Source organism: Lissotriton vulgaris, chromosome 12, assembly GCF_964263255.1.
Source record: "Lissotriton vulgaris chromosome 12, aLisVul1.2, whole genome shotgun sequence".
Lineage (NCBI taxonomy): Eukaryota > Metazoa > Chordata > Amphibia > Caudata > Salamandridae > Lissotriton > Lissotriton vulgaris.
In genome coordinates, this window is record NC_141700.1 from 57,595,731 (window position 1) to 57,613,498 (window position 17,768).

The following is a 17,768-nucleotide window of genomic DNA, read 5'->3' on the forward strand; positions in this document are numbered from 1 at the left end:
GTGACCGTCTTTATAGGTTCATGAGTATAGAGCGATTGAATGCAGAGGTGCAGAGATGAGATGACCGATCTCTCGTCTATATTTTCTGTTGTAATGTATGGTACCCATTTCTGAGGTACAAAGGCCTCGTTCCCAGAGCATCCACTGCCCACAGTTGGGGAGGAGGACAGTGTTCTTGCCTGAGGACCTCCACTTTCCATCACTGTGCATGGTGACACCATAGCTTAGACAGCAGGGTGACATCTTCCACACTTGCTTTCAGTGGATCCTTCCTAAAACCAAAGTGGTGGCACCAGTGTACGGGCCAGAGTACCTCAATTGTAATGCCTAAAAGCAGTGGCATGGAACACAAAATATCAAAACTTGCAGCGACCAACGACATCAAGATGATACTCGACCTAGGAAAAACAGCAGCCCTCATCCTGTTCGACCTCTCCACAACCCTCAACACAGTCTGCCACTATACCCTCATCAGTAGATTTCATGAAGAAGGCATCCAGAGACCTGCCCTCAACTGGATCTGCCCCTTCCATACACGAAGAACTAAAAGAGTCAGCCTGCCACCATACAAATCGGAAGCCAAGTACCTTGTATGCAGAGTCCCTGAAGAGTCACCTCTCACTCCCCGACCCTATTGAACATCTACATGACACCACCTGCATACCTCATCAGATCACATAAACATTCAACATTCTTTCACATGCGGACAACTCTCAACTGATACTCTCCTTTTCGGACCAGATCCCCGCAACCAAAAACAGCTTCACCAGATCCATGTCCACTGTGACAATCTGAGATCCAACAGCATAAAGCTCAACATGGACAAGATCAAAGTAGTGACCTTTGAAAAGAAGACCACTTCATGGGACTCTACCTGCCAGCCAGGAAACCTCAGCACACTCAATTCAAAATACTCCCACACATATACAAAGCACTATACAACCTAGTCCCCACCTACCCTATAGCTGCATAAACTTCCACCACCCCATTAGACACCTTCGATCCGCAGGACTGTCACTATCACAGTTACCCCGGATATGCAAGAACAGAAGTGGAGGGTGTGCATTCCCTCACATCACCCTGTCAGCCTGGAACAACCTGCCTCAGCACATCAGACCCTACTCATCACTTCTAAAGACCTACAAAAAGCTGAAGACCTGTCTCTTCGAGTACCCACCCATCTGCAAGCGCTAATAGGTGCGCTCTACATATAGGAATAACATAATAAAACAGTTGTAAAATGTATTACTGTAATCTGGAAAAAGCTCAATCATTGATGGACCAGTGCCATGGCTATCTTGAACCTCACCCAATGCCAACCGTAGGCCCTCGGTCTAATACTGACCTTATGCCTGACCCGAGTCCTGACCCCAAGGATACCACTAACCCTGAAATGTACCCTGCATCTATTGCTGGTTTTCAAGTCCAAGCCTAACCCTCAGCCCTAACTTTGCTATCCTACTAACCTTTCTCGTAACTTTGAATTTTTGGTATTTGCGATTTAAGGGTTTTAGTTGTACCTGATACGAGAGCACACCATGGCTACAGTAGGAAAGGCGATTAAACCCTCATTGTGTGGGCGGAGCATTATGGTTTCCCAAGCTGTAGGAGCTGGATAATCTGCGCCAATGGGTCAGCTTCAGTACTAGTTCTTAGGGGTGTGGGACTACTCCTGTCTGAGTCCTGCATCAATAGGAATTGGAAATGAACCAGTGCTGCAAGGCAACAACCTGTGGTGGATGTCTAATATGCAGGTGTGCTTGCACAGGCAGAGCCAATCACAGTCTTTGTTTGAAAGTCTACACAACTTTTCAGTATGTAATGTGCTTTCCAATTAACAATGAGGTGGAAGCATGACCATGCCACCTCAGGCTTTCAACCTTAGGAGGACGATTGACGGAGTATCATTTCATTTGGTAATATTAACAATTCTTATTTCAGCGTTTAGAATCCATAAATCTGAAATATGAAGCACTATATAAGTCCCAATTATTGAGCTCCTACCTTTATCATTATTAATCGATTGCGATATATTCAGGATCAATATAAATGGCTCCCTGTTTGTTGGTGTTTTCCAGTATGTGGACGCCATTAACTTGGATGAATTTGTGGCTGTATTGGACGACAACAGCCGCTGTAAAATCCCAACAGAAGCCAAGATGACCCTGAAACTAAAGGACCGAACCATACACTTAAAGGTATGCCCAAAAGAATTAACACCAGAGAGACATTAGTATTGAGTGTGAGGGTACAGTCAAGTGCTGGAGAGAAAACATTTGTTATTACTGCCAAGTGCTGGCGTTAATAACTGAGTGTATGAGTTTACTTCCTAGTGCTAGTGCTTTTACCACAGTATTAGAGGTTAATGCCCAGTGCTTGGCTTAGTAACTGAGTGTATGAGTTTACTGCCCAGTGCTAGTGCTTTTACCACAGTATTAGAGGTTTATGCCCAGTGCTTGGCTTAGTAACTGAGTGTATGAGTTTACTGCCGAGTATTAGTGATTTTAAAAACGTGTTTGAGGTTAATGCCCAGTGCTTGGCTTAGTACCTGAGTGTATGAGGTTACTGCCTAGTGTTAGTGATTTTAACACAGTGTTGGAGGTTAATGCCCAGTGCTTGGCTTAGTAACTGAGTGTATGAGGTTACTGCCCATTGCTAGTGATTTTAACATAGTGTCTGAGGTTAATTTTTTTATTTATTTATTTTGGAGATTTATAGAGCGCATGGCTGCCCGAAAGCGTCCCAGCGCTAACAGAATCCACTATGATCTCCAGAGGAGGGGGTCGGCGGGGAAGGAAGAGATCAGGGGAACAGCCATGTCTTCAGGGATTTGCGGAATGCTAGGAGATTAGGTTGGGCCCGAAGGTCTGGTGGAAGAGTATTCCACATCTTGGACGCCTGAAATGAGAATTGTCGACCTCCAAAACGTGTTTTTTTGATCTTGGGTGTTTTGGTCAGGTGGGCATTTGTAGAGCGTAGGGTTCTGTTTGTCGTATGGGGAGTCACGAGGTCTTTCAGGACCGGGGGGGCTTTTCCATGCAAGATTTTGTGTGTTAGGCACATGGCCTTGAAATGCACCCTTTGTTCCACAGGGAGCCAATGGAGTTCTTTGAGTGCAGGTTTGGCAGAGCAGCGTTTTTTGGTGCCAGTGAGGATTCTGGCGGCCGCATTTTGCACCACCTGTAGCCTAGAGATGACTTTTTTTGGGGAACCAAGATATAAGGCGTTGCCGTAGTCAAGTCTGGACAGTATGAGGCCCTGAATGACCAATTTTCTTGACTGGAATGGTAAGAGTGGGAGAATCTTACGGATAGAGCGGAGCAGGCCAAAGCATGTGCCTGCAGTTTTTTTGGCCTGAGTGTTGAGAGTGAGTTTATCATCCAACCAAATCCCCAGGCTTTTGATATCAGTTTTGGGGATGTGTGCTGGCGTAATAACTGAGTGTATGAGTTTACTGTCTAGTGCTAGTGATTTTAACATAGTGTCTGAGGTTAATGCCCAGTGCTGCCGTTAATAACAGAGTGTATGAGGTTACTGCCTAGTGTTAGTGATTTCAACACAGTGTTTGTTGTTACTACAGACTGCTAGGAATCATAGCTGGTTGGGTGGGTTTATTGGTTGTGATTGTGATTATAACTCAGTGGTGAGGTTATGGCCCAATGCTGGCGTTTAGAACTGAGTGTATATGGTCATTGGGACTTATAGCCAGGTGTATAATGGTCCCACTCAATGCTGGAGTAAGGAGCTGAGTGTTTATGGTAACTGCCCTGTGTGGGAGTCTCTGACTGAGAGTGTGAGGTTTCTGCTCAGTACTGGTGTTTACACCTGAATGCGAGACAGTACTGCTGAGCCGGGGTTCCATGTAACTTTGTACTATGACATTGCTAAATTCAGAGGATAGTGTAGGGGTGCAAGTAAATATAGGGATTAATGTATCAGGATGTGAGCGAGTTCAGCTGAGTTAATATGTGAATGCTACTCCTCTACGCTATAACGCAAGCTCAAATTTTCCTTCTAATCCTTTTTTCGGCAGCTTGACAGCGCAGAATATCGTGAGATGTGGAAGGGTTTCATTTTGACGGTGACCAAGGTACAGTACTGTTTAAAAATCCTAACTAACCTTCAGGGTGGGAATTCTTTGGCATGCAAAGCAATTGGTGTCCATGAAGTTTCAGAATCATAAAGGGACAACAAGCCCTCGAGTAATGGAGGTGTCTGGTGCTGCCTTTGCCAGAGCATGTGGCATTCTGAGGAGTTCTGTTAGGGGACAGTACTCGAATGAGGGTATTTCTTTGGACCGGTGGGGTTGGTGGTGCTGTGATTTGGTTGGGAAGTTTGGGAAGTGTTACTGACATACAGTAGGTTGTGCACTGCACTGGTTGTGGCCCTGCAGCAGAAGAATAGGCAGTGTGATTGGTGGTGCCCTGTAGCAGTGGGTTTTGTTTCCCTAGAACACTAGGTTGGGTACAATAGTGGTCGCAACTCTCTTGGGGGAATGGTTTAGGTTGTGCAGTGAGCCTTGACCTGGAGCCGCTGCATATTTTTTGCCAGTGCTTGCTGGTACTCCGCACCAGCACTTATTTCTAAACAGTGGCACATATATATTCCACCACGTTGGGGCGCTGTCTGTCTAGTTTTAAAGGGATCACATCAAACAACATTTAAAAGTTCAATATATATTAAAAATAAAAATACCAGCCTATTCAGGCCACTCTTACAGCTTTGCGTGACCTAGAATTGTCACACGGATAGTTTGTGTTGGCATTCGGCAGCTGTGGCAGGGACAGTGGGTGATGCATGCACTCTGCAGTGGCCTCTTGAGGATTATCTTGGGCCCTGACACTTATTTTTTTGCAATATAAGTACTGCATGGAGCACTGATCTGGGCAATGAAATCAGTGGATTTTGTCTTGGAACAGTGGTATGGGCACTGCAGTGGATGATTGCCTGGATCAGTGGGTGGGGCAGGGAGAGACAGTGTGATGTCTGTCTTTTCCCTTGATCAGTAGGTTGCGAAGTGTGGTGGGTGAGGATCTGGGGCAATGGGTTATGCAGAGCAAAAGGCATTTTTTGCTCTCGTGCAGTGAGTTGTTCAGTATAATGGGCGTGCCTTTAGAGAAGTGCACTGGACAGTGTGATGGGTGTTACCATGGAGCAGGAGTTTGGGTGTTGATGATGAGCAGGGATGTTGGGTATTGTGATGGGTGTTGCTCTGGAGTAGTGGGGTGGTCAGAGTAAAGAATGTTGCCATGAAGCAGTGGTTTGGGTCTTATGGTTGGTGTTGCTATGCATCATTGGAATGGGTGTGTGCCATGGACAGTGGTTTGTGTCTTATGAATGGTGTTGCTACGGGGCATTGGGATGGATGCTACCAGGGACAGTGGTATGGGTCTTATGATTTGTGTTGCTATGGGGCAATTTGATGGGCATTGGGATAGGTGTTGCCATGGACAGTAGTTTGGGTCTTATCATTCGTGTTGCTATGGGGCATCTGGATGGGCATTATGATGGGTGTTGCAATGGTCGGTGGTTTGGGTCTTATGGTTGTTGTTGCTATAGGGCATTGGGATGGGCATTGTGATAGGTGCTTCCATGAACATTGGTTTGTGTCTTATGACTGGTGTTGCTTTGGCTGTATAAAACAAAAGGGTATTGCTCATAAGTAGTAAGGCTGACCACTCATAGATCAACAACCAAAACCAAGGCCAATACTGCTAGCTGTTCAAAAGTAATTTTTATCAAGAAATACGTGGACATACCATCAAACCATCTTCAAGCTCATTAGTAGCTTTTATTTGATTATCAAAGTTTCAAACACATTTTCATTTGAACATTAAACATACATGTGATACACACTTTATATAAACACTACACGCAAAATAAAGAAATGAATAAATTACACTCCCATTCTACAATCCACAGTTCTCTCGCCATCCCACATTTACATCCACCACACTATCAAAAGAAAAAATATTGAACATTCATACTTGTGATTCCCATACCAAACAATATTGCAATAGATCACAAATCCTTTTATATCCTATACAATATTTACATATTAATAAATTCCATTGTACAGTTTCATTTACTTGGATACAACAAAGCACAATTTTTCAAAACCAATTGTTCAGTGCAAATGTTTGGTAGTTCCACGGTCTACGCGTTTCAAACCCCTTTTATTCCCAGGTTCTCATCAGGACCATCCTCACTGTAAAAAACCACCACAAAAGAACCAGTCAAAATTCAACCTTAATGCCTATTCCTGTATCTCTATGGCGCCCATGCTGCCTCAACAGGCTTACCTTTATTCCATGTGCCTCACAAAATCAGCTTCATTTATCGGTGTAATGGGAAAAGACCAATCTAATCCACGGAACCAGAAAGAAACAGAAGAACAAGAAATAATAATAATAACACACAAATGATAGCTGTCCTGTGTGGTCTACTACCGTCTCATAAAGCTGGAGCGCAGCGTATTCACAAAAATGAAACTTACTTAAAATTGCTCTTTCGATCGTTTAACCTCCTGTGTTAATTAAACTTCCCCAGCAACATTCTGTATGGAGAAAGTATATGTGTATAATGCTTGATTCAATTCAAGAATCTGTTTTAAACGAGCCTGACACAGGGGGAAGAGGGAATTCTTACCTCCTGTATCGCTTCAATTGGACATTTGCCAGGAGTCCTTCCTCGCGTGTAGCTTCCGCGGGTGCTGGACAACGAAACAAACAGAGAAGAGAGGAGCCGTTAGTGACTTGTGGGCTCCGTGGTTTTGAGTCCAAAACAAACCTACGGCGTATCGAAATGCCGGCTTCTCGTGGTCCTGATGAGAACCCGGGAATAAAAGGGGTTTGAAACACGTAGACCGTGGAACTACCAAACATTTGCACTGAACAATTGTGCTTTGTTGTATCCAAGTAAATGAAACTGTACAATGGAATTTAGTAATATGTAAATATTGTATAGGATATAAAAGGATTTGTGATCTATTGCAATATTGTTTAGTATGGGAATCACAAGTATGAATGTTCAATATTTATTCTTTTGATAGTGTGGTGGATGTGAATGTGGGATGGCGAGAGAACTGTGGATTGTTGAATGGGAGTGTAATTTATTCATTTCTTTATTTTGTGTGTAGTGTTTATATAAAGTGTGCATCACATGTATGTTTAATGTTCAAATTAAATTTTTTTTAAACTTTGATATTAAAATAAAAGCTACTAATGAGCTTGAAGATGGTTTGATGGTATGTCCACGCATTTTTTGATAAAAATAATTTTCGAACAGCTAGCAGTATTGGCATTGAATTTGGTTGTTGGTGTTGCTTTGGGGCATTGGGATGGGTACTGCCATGGACAGTGGTTTGGGTCTTATGGATGGTGTTGCTATGAGGAATTGTGGTGGGTGTTGCTATGGGGCATTGGGATGGGTATTGTGATGGGTGTTGCCATGGTCAGTGGTTTGGGTCTTATGGTTGTTGTTGCTATGGGGCATTGTGATTGGTGTTTCTATGGGGCATTGTGATAGGTGCTGCCATGAACATTGGTTTGTGTCTTATGACTGGTGTTGCTTTGGGGCATTGGGATGGGTCCTGCCAGGGAGAGTGGTTTGGGTCTCATGACTGGTGTTGCTTTGGGGCATTGGGATAGACATTGTGATGGGTGTTGCCATGGACAGTGGTTTGGGTCTTATGGTTGGTGTTGCTATGAGGAATTGTGGTGGGTGTTGCTATGGGGCATTGGGATGGGTACTGCCAGGGAGAGTGGTGTGTGTCTTATGACTGGTGTTGCTTTTGGTCATTGGGATAGACATTGTGATGGGTGTTGCCATGGTCAGTGGTTTGGGTTTTATGGTTGTTGTTGCTATGGGGCATTGGGATGGGCATTGTGATAGGTGCTGCCATGAACATTGGTTTGTGTCTTATGACTGGTGTTGCTTTGGGGCATTGGGATGGGTGTTGCCATGGTCAGTGGTTTGGGTCTTATGGTTGTTGTTGCTATGGGGCATTGGGATGGGCATTGTGATAGGTGCTGCCATGAACATTGGTTTGTGTCTTATGACTGGTGTTGCTTTGGGGCATTGGGATGGGTACTGCAATGGACAGTGGTTTGGGTCTTATGGTTGGTGTTGCTATGGGGCATTGGGATGGGTACTGCCATGCACAGTGGTTTGGGTCTTATGGTTGGTGTTGCTCTGGAGAAGTGAGGTGGTCAGAGTAATGGATATTGCCATGGGCAGTGGTTTGGGTCTTATGGTTGATGTTGCAATAGGGCATTGGGATGGGCATTGTGATGGGTGTTGCCATGCACAGCGGTTTGGGTCTTATGGTTGGTGTTGCTCTGGAGAAGTGAGGTGGTCAGAGTAATTAATGTTGCCATGAAGCAGTGGTTTGGGTCTTATGGTCAACCAAACTGGAGGAGGCATCGCCATCGTGTACAAGAACACCATCCGCATCACAACCGACTCCAACAACACCTTCTCCGCCGCCGAGCACCTCCACTTCCAGATACACACCGACCCAAAGACGACCCTCAGAGGCACCCTCATCTACAGACCCCCGGGACCTCGTACACAGTTCAGCGAAGACATCACAGACTTCATTAGCCCGCACGCCCTCCCCTCCGCTGACTACATCCTCCTAGGGGACCTCAACTTCCACCTGGAGAACAACAAGGAACACAACACCGCCGCCCTGCTGGACAACCTCGCCAACCTCGGACTCAAGCAACTGGTCAACACCCCCACCCACTACGCCGGCCACACGCTTGATCCCGTCTTCTCATCCAGCAAGCACATCACCTTCAGCCACTCCACCGGACTTCACTGGACCGACCACAGCTGCATCCACTTCACCTTCAGAAGAACCACGACTCACCACCACCCGCAACAGGTACCTCACAGGAGCTGGAGCAAGATCACCGCAGAGCAGCTCACCACCTCCCTCAACAAGAACCCACCCGCCAGCACAACGGACCCCAACGAAGCAGCCCGCAACTTCTCGCAGTGGCTGACCGCCTGCGCCGACGACGTCGCGCCACTGAAGAACCCTCCCAGCAGACCCAGAAGCAAGAAAGCCTCCTGGTTCATCGACGAACTCAAGGACTCCAAGAAGAACTGCGGCACCCTCGAGAAAGCCTGGCTCCTCGATCAGACCACAGACAACATGACCGCCCTCAAACAAGCCACCCGCAAGCACCACCAGCTTATCCGCACCACCAAGAAGAAATCACTGAAGGAACAACTGGACAACAACGCCCACGACAGCAAGGAACTCTTCAGCATCGTCAAGGAGTTCTCCAACCCCAGCACCGGCAACAACGACATCACTCCTTCACAAGAACTCTGCGACTCTCTCTCCTCGTTCTTCGACCGCAAGATCGCCGACATCCACAACACCTTCGGCGCACCATCCACGCACCCAACCGTCGAACCAACACCCCCCACGGCCACTCTCCGCACCTGGACCACAGAAGACACAACCCGCACGATGAACACCATCCACTCCGGATCTCCAGCCGACCCCTGCCCCCACCACGTCTTCAACAAGGCCGACTCCACCATCGCACCCCATCTCCGGAACATCATCAACGCCTCCTTCAACACCGCCACCTTCCCGGAGAGCTGGAAGCATGCCGAGCTCCGCGCCCTACTGAAGAAACCAACAGCCGACCCCACCGACCTCAAGAACTTCCGCCCCATCTCGCTCCTCCCTTTTCCTGCCAAAGTCATCGAGAAGACCGTCAACAGACAGCTTGCCGCCTTCCTCGAGACGAACGGATCCCTCGACCCCTCGCAGTCCGGTTTCCGAGCCAACCACAGCACCGAGACCGCCCTCATCGCAGCCACCAACGACATCAGAACCCTGCTCGACAACGGGAAACAGCGGCCCTCATCCTCCTGGACCTCTCTGCAGCGTTCGACACTGTCTGCCACCGTATCCTAGTTCAACGCCTCCGCAACATCGGTATCCAAGAGAAGGCACTAGCGTGGATCATCTCGTTCCTCGCCGGAAGAACACAGAGAGTCCGCGTCCCCCCGTTTCGATCCGAGGCCACCGAAGTCATCTGCGGCGTTCCGCAAGGCTCATCACTCAGCCCCACCCTCTTCAATGTCTACATGAGACCTCTTGCAGCCATCGCTCGCCAACACAACCTCAACATCATCTCCTACGCCGACGACACCCAACTGATCCTCTCCCTCACCAGAGACCCCGCCACAGCCAGAACCAGCCTACACGAAGGGATGAAAGACGTCGCTGAGTGGATGAAGAACAGCCGCCTGAAACTGAACTCAGACAAGACGGAAGTCCTCATCCTGGGACCATCGCCCTCCGCCTGGGACGACTCCTGGTGGCCCCCCGCCCTGGACACCACTCCCAAGCCAACAGACCACGCACACAACCTGGGCTTCAACCTGGACTCCTCCCTCTCGATGACCAGACAAGCCAACGCCATCTCCTCATCATGCTTTAACACCCTACGCATGCTCCTCAAGTTCCTCCGATGGACCCCGACCGAAACTAGGAAGACGGTCACCCAGGCACTCGTCACCAGCCGACTGGACTACGGAAACACCCTCTACGCGGGAACCACAGCCAAGCTACAGAAAAGACTCCAACGCATCCAGAACGCCTCCGCCCGACTCATCCTGGACATCCCCCGACGCAGCCACATCTCCGGCCACCTGAGGGACCTGCACTGGCTCCCCGTCAGCAAGATGATCACGTTCAGGCTCCTCACCCACGCACACAAATCTCTCCACGCCCTGGGCCCCAAGTACCTCAACGACCGCCTGACCTTCTACACGCCCACCCGCCAGCTACGTTCCACAAGCCTCGCCCTTGCCACCGTACCACGCATCCGAAGAGCCACCGCCGGAGGAAGATCCTTCTCCTACCTGGCGGCCAAGACATGGACCTCCCTCCCCATCCACCTTCGGCTGACCCAGGACCATCTCGCCTTCAGGAGACAGCTCAAGACCTGGCTGTTCGAGCAATAGCGGACCCCTTCCCCAAGCGCCTTGAGACCCTCTCGGGTGAGTAGTGCGCTATACAAATGTTATGATTGATTGATTGATTGATTGATGGTTGGTGTTGCTATGGGGCATTGGGATGGGTACTGCAAGGACAGTGGTTTGGGTCTTATGGTTGGTGTTGCTCTGGAGACGTGAGGTGGTCAGAGTAATGGATGTTGCCATCGACAGTGGTTTGGGTCTAATGGTTGGTGTTGCAATAGGGCATTGGGATGGGCATTGTGATGAGTGTTGCCATACGCAGTGGTTTGGGTCTTATGGTTGGTGTTGCTATGGGGAATTGTGATTGGTGTTTCTATGGGGCATTGTGATGGGGGTTGCCATGGATAGTGGTTTGGGTCTTATGGTTGGTGTTGCTATGGGTCACTGGGATGGGCATTGCGATGGGTGTTGCCATGGACAGTAGTTTGGGTCTTATCGTTGGTGTTGTTATGGGTTATTGGGATGGGCATTGCGATGGGTGTTGCCATGCACAGTGGTTTGGGTCTTATGGTTGGTGTTGCTATGGAGAATTGTGATTGGTGTTTCTGTGGGCATTGGGATGGGTGTTGTAATGCACAGTGGTTTGGGTCTTATGGTTGGTGTTGCTATGGGGAATTGTGATTGGTGGTGTTATGCGGCATTGGGATGGGCATTGCGATGGGTGTTGCAAAGGGGCACTGGGATGGGCATTGTGATGGAAATGGTGATGGGTATTTGGGATGGGTGCTACCATGGACAGTGGTATGGGTCTTATGGTTGGTGTTTCAATGGGGCATTGGGATGGGCATTTTGATGGGTGTTGCCATGCACAGTGGTTTGTGTCTTATGGTTGGTGTTGCTATGAGTCATTGGGATGAGCACTGTGATGGGTGTTGCCATGGACAGTGGTTTATGTCTTATGGTTGGTGTTGCTATGGGTCATTGGGATGGGCATTGCGATGTGTGTTGCCATGCACAGTGGTTCGGCTCTTATGGTTGGTATTGCTATGGGGAATTGTGATTGGTGTTTCTGGGGGCATTGGGATGGGCATTGTGACGGGGTAGCCATGGACAGTGGTTTGGGTCTTATGGTTGGTGTTGCTATGGGTCATTGCTATGGGTCATTGGGATGGGTGTTGCCATGGACAGTAGTTTGGGTCTTATCGTTGGTGTTGCTATGAGTCATTGGGATGGGCACTGTGATGGGTGTTGCCATGGACAGTGGTTTGGGTCTTATGATTGGGGTTGCTATGGGTCATTGGGAAGGGCATTGTGATGGGTGTTGCCATGCACAGTGGTTTGGGTCTTATGGTTGGTGTTGCTATGGGAATTGTGATTGGTGTTGCTATGTGGCATTCGGATGGGCATTGCGATGGGTGTTGCAAAGGGGCACTGGGATGGTCATTGTGATGGATAATTGGGATGGGTGCTGCCATGGACAGTGGTATGGGTCTTATGGTTGGTGTTTCAATGGGGCATTGGGATGGGCATTGTGATGGGTGTTGCCATGAAACAGTGGTTTGGGTGTTGCTATGGGGCATTGGGATGGGGTATTAGGACGGGTATTTGGGATGGGTGCTGCCATGGACAGTAGTTTGGGTCTTATTGATGGTGTTGCTATGGGGCATTGGGATGGGTATTGTGATGGGTGTTGCCATGGATTAGTGGTTTGGGTGTTGTTATGGGGCATTGTGATGGGTGTTGCTAGGGTGCATTGGGATGGGCATTTGGGATGGGTGCTGCCATGGACAGTGGTTTGGGTGTTGCTATGGGACATTGGGATGGGTGTTGCTATTGTGCATTGGGATGGGCATTGGGGTGGGCACTGTACTGGGCCTTGCTCTGAACACTCGTGCAGTCAACTGGGTTATGCCCTCCAGGTGTGGCGGTATGATAAGTGTTGTTGGTGGGGGCAGTGTGCAGGTTATACCCTTTTTGTTTCTGTAGATCAGTGGTTTGGGTTGTCCAAGAGTGGTTGTTCTTGTTACCATGGAGCAGTTGTTTGGGTAGTAGGATGAGTGTTGCTCCTGATGAATGGATTGAGTAGTGTGATGGGCGTTGTTCTGCATCAGTGGGCTGAATAATGCCAGGGTGATGCATTTTGTACTGGATAAGAGGTTTCGGTAGCACCAGTGTGATTTTTGGTGTCCTGAAGCAAAGGTTTTGGCAGTGTGATTGGTGGTAGTCTAGATCAGTGGACTGGTATTGCTGGTTTGATGGGTGTTGCTCTGGATTAGCGGCCGGGTAGCACCAGTGTGATTGGTGGTGTTACCCCAGTGCAGTGCCATGAGCATCATTCTTCATGTTTCCACAGCTGAAGGTTCCTGAAGGGCTGTCGTTGCTGCCTGGCCCCCGACACATGATGCTTGAGGTGCTTCAGAAGGAGCAGAGACGCAGAGCGGAGCTTACAGTAGAATATGATGAGGCCAAAGACGAGGAGCTGCTCCCGTGAGTACCAATGTGCTGTGCAAGGAAGACCTCTGGGCCTGCTGAGTCGCCGCTTGATTCCCTATCTATCAGAATGTTTCCTCCTTAGACAAAAGCCCTCCCCAGGTCTTCCCACACATGCACAGTGGTTGTAGTCACAGTGGTTGTACAAGGATTTCTGGCACTCTCAGCAAAGTGTAACAACAATGGAGGAGTACCCCCTGAGGGAAAAAAACAGAGAACAATCTCTGCTACTAGAGCTGAAAGCTCAGGTCAGCACAGTGTGCCCCAACCTGTTACCGGACAATGCATGTCCTTAAAGAAGACCCCTCACTCACCAACCTGGTTGGTGACATGCTTCATCATCGGGGTCCCACCCCAAAGGCCGAGTGCCCACAGGGTGTGCTACGACACCTGACTACAGTGGAGCGGGTTTCGTTTTTTTTTTATATGTGCATAAAATTACAGTGACAAGTGTGTTAAAAAGGGCCAAAACTACTCACTTCAAGACTTTATTCTTGAGTGCTTGAACCCCTATAAAACCAGTGTGGCACCCGTGCCTAGTTAGGAAGACTTTGGTGTCTCAAAAAGTGTAATGCGTTAAAAATAGCGAAGTCTGCTACGTGAATATTATTAGAAAAAATACATAATTAGGTCTACATGTTTCAACCATTTAAAAAGATTCTTAGGTTTTCGTCAGGACCGTGAGGATTGGGCGGGGTGGCCCGCACACGCTAAGGTGCGCCCAGCCCTCGTGGAGTCCACGGGGCATCTCGAGCAGTAACCAAGTAGGTTTACCGCGAGACGTTCAGAAGCCGCAAGTGACGGATACTTGCCGCCTTGGAAGTTTCGATGCCCATGAAGCGGTAGTCACCGCCTCAAGTGTTTTTCTCCTGAATGAGGAAAAGACACACCCTTTTACACCAGATCGCAATTTTGTGGTCTTCAAATTGAACGAGGGCTGGGCGCACCTTAGCGTGTGCGGACCACCCCATCCAATCCTCACGGTCCTGACGAAAACCTAAGAATCTTTTTAAATGGTTGAAACATGTAGACCTAATTATGTATTTTTTCTTATAATATTCACATAGCACACTTCGCTATTTTTAACGCATTACACTTTTTGAGACACCAAAGCCTTCCTAACTAGGCACGGGTGCCACACTGGTTTTATAGGGGTTCAAGCACTCAAGAATAAAGTCTTGAAGTGAGTAGTTTTGGCCCTTTTTAACACACTTGTCACTGTAATTTTATGCACATATAAAAGAAAATGAAACCCGCTCCACTGTAGTCAGGTGTCGTAGCACACCCTGTGGGCACTCGGCCTATGGGGTGTGACCCTGATGATGAAGCATGTCACCAACCAGGTTGGTGAGTGAGGGGTCTTCTTTAAGGACATGCATTGTCCGGTAACGGGTTGGGGCACACTGTGCTGACCTGAGTTTTCAGCTCTAGTAGCAGAGATTGTTCTCTGTTTTTTTCCCTCAGGGGGTACTCCTCCATTGTTGTTACATTTAACCCCGGGGACCAGGAGTTCCCACCTCACATAGTCTGTGTAATTTCCCTAACTCTCTCCTCTGTTATATATACTCTCAGCAAAGTACCTAATCAGACACCATGGCCTGATATTTAGTGCTTCTAGAGTCAATCTGACACTCTCTGGCGGTGGTCCTTGGCCGGTCACCCCTCACCCTGCCCAAGGGCAGAACTATTAAAACTATGGAGGCGTCAAGGGCTGTCCTGCGGCTGTGGCAAGGCACAGGGCTAGAGGGGCCTCAGCCTGTATGGCTGACAATCAATAGCAGCTGCTAAATGTACTGTGAAAATCACAAGGCAGTGTTTGATATGGATACTTTACAGGTAGGAATTCACATTACATTGTAAACAGCCCTTCTTGCAATCTATACGCACAAATCTATACTACTATTATAAAGAGAGAACTGTGTCCTTTGAGCCAGGTAAATTCGAAAAGTACACCACCAATCGCAACACCCAATACAGCGTTGGAAAGGGGGGGTCCTGTAGATGGACATAGGCTATAAAAAATATAAAAATAAACGTTATTTAAAAAATAAACAATAAAAAAAGTAGTCCCTAAGAAGTAGCGCCAGCCGTGTGCGCTAACAACGTGGACGTGCGTGCTGACATCATCTAGCGCTGGGAGGAGTGGTGGACAGCAGCAGTGAAGTCGGGCTGAGATACATGAATCGCGGGGAGGAGCGGAACGTGTGCGGCTCAGAGAAGCGATGGGAGGAGGTGAACGAGGAGCGGTGAAGTTGGGCTGGGCTGATGGTAGGAGGCGGAACGAGGAGCGGTGAAGTCGGGCTGAGGTAGGTGGAGCGCTGGGAGGAGGCGGCACGTGTGCGGCTGAGTGAAGCGCGGGGAGGAGTGGAAATGTCGTGGCGGGCGGGGGCCGGGGCGGGAGTGCACGCAGGCCTGAAGTGCTGCGCCCAGCCCCCTTCTGCCCCAGGCAACGCTGGGGCGGGCTGCTAGTATGATTATGAGGGCATTTCTTGCCCAGAATGCACTAGTATAAAACTAATATTTCACGGGATCTGTGAAATATAGAAAAAATTTCCACGGTACACTGTGAGTCATTATAATGACAGCCCCAAACCGCTCGGGAGAGCTTTGCCATTGTTAGGGCTAATGTGATTAGATGGCTCTGGAAACAAAATTATTCAGCAAAAATGGTAAACTAGGTGCCATATTTAGTTGCATATCTCCATTCTGTTAAGCAATTCATTTTTTTGTGTGATATCTGTAAGAGTTGTGGCAAATGGGGTAAATTCACAAACAATCAGTAAATGCATCTGTCGCAGAATGACACAAAACCACTGGCTCCCACTCTTGTCAATAGTTTTTATGAACAGTTTGTTTTTGAAAAGTAAACAAACTCTAAACTTTTTAATTCCAGTCAGTACTTATAGTTATCAGTACTTTGCCGAAAGTGGTTTTTCAAGCGCTCTACCAAAAAATAAACATGTAATATAAAATATTATACAGATAACATTTGCAATAGCTTCCTAAATTTCCTTGGCGGGGTTCTGGTGAGATTGAAAAACACTTTGCCTTCAGCCTCATGTCTATTATGTCACCAAAACCTCTGGATAACAGTATAGGACCATAGTACACCATTATGTGTTATATATCCCCTATAGATTGGATGTTTGGGTGCTTTTATAGCATAAAATGCAGTGGTATAGAAACGCATATTTTAGAGGGAATCATGAAGTAAAGAAAACATTTCACCCTGTGAAATACAGCTTTTGTCGTCATAATGGCAGCCTCAACCACTCCATAGAGCTCCCACATTGCCGGGCCCAAAGGCATATGCAGAATGTGCAGCAAGGTTATCTAAATTGTGAAGTAAAAAAGGCAAAGTATGTAGCAAATGTGCTAAAAGCGTAATTATTTGGTAAATACATAAATCCTGTGACACACATTATTGTCCATTGTTCTATCAACAATTTATTAATGAAAGGTAAACATAAATACATTAATTCCAATCAACACCTATGGTTAGTTGTGCGTTGAAGACAGCTTTTTCTAGTAAACGACCTAAAAGTAAACATGTAATATAAAAAAACCTGAATAGTAATACTTTACCCTTTTCGTCGGTTATGTATCACCCCCTCTCTGATATAGACCCTGAGATTGCAGTATTGGGCCATGTTACAATTATTACTCGTTATGATTCTTTTATACTACATAATACATTTTTTTACCCTTAGAAAGATTTGGAGATTTTGATAGATGTGTTGTGTACTTGAGACCGCAGATATGTTTGTCATTGTTTGGATAAACGTGTGTGTTTTAGGGGGGGAAAAGTGCTAATATCTGGGAATAATGTTTTAACATTTTAACTGCAAATATCTGCCTAATTGTAAGCTAGATTTTGAAAGCAAAGTGCAATGTAAGGAAATTAAACATCTGCTATGTAAAATGTTTTGTCCTTTTGTAGTGCGTTGACTGCAACAAGACATACATAAAAAACACAAGTGCAACGTGGGCGCAGCTTTTTAGATCTCGACCTGCGTAGGCTGCACTTGCGCAGTTTCGCTGCAGAGATTTTAAGTTTTTCAGTAGTGGGGCTTGAACCCGCCCCTCTTCTCCATTGGCTGGCTTCCTAAACAGAGGCCAGCCATTGGAGGAGAGGGACATCTGGTCCGTTTAAGCCCCGTCTTTTTGGGATTCGGGGGGGTGTTTTTTACTTTCTTTCTCTCCTCTTCCCATTGGCTGGAATTTTACATTCCAGCCAATGAGAAGAGGAGAGAAAGAAAAACACGCCCCTTGAATCCGAAAATGACGGGGCTTTCCGGATAGTTATTTCAGCTTGACCGCCGCCG

The 17,768-nt window shown here is 47.4% G+C and overlaps 1 protein-coding gene across 5 annotated transcripts in view; it reads left to right on the plus strand.

The window, feature by feature from the left end:
• The window catches only part of STAP2 (signal transducing adaptor family member 2), a 285,839-nt gene that overhangs the window by 79,159 nt on the left and 188,912 nt on the right, over positions 1 to 17,768 (plus strand). For all 5 annotated transcript variants that reach the window (XM_086947075.1, XM_086947078.1, XM_086947077.1 and 2 more), the window contains exons 3-5: positions 2,079 to 2,198; positions 4,034 to 4,090; positions 13,307 to 13,440. In XM_086947075.1, the coding sequence (XP_086803201.1) occupies positions 2,079 to 2,198; positions 4,034 to 4,090; positions 13,307 to 13,440 (311 nt within the window). The remainder of the gene's footprint in view (positions 1 to 2,078; positions 2,199 to 4,033; positions 4,091 to 13,306; positions 13,441 to 17,768) is intronic.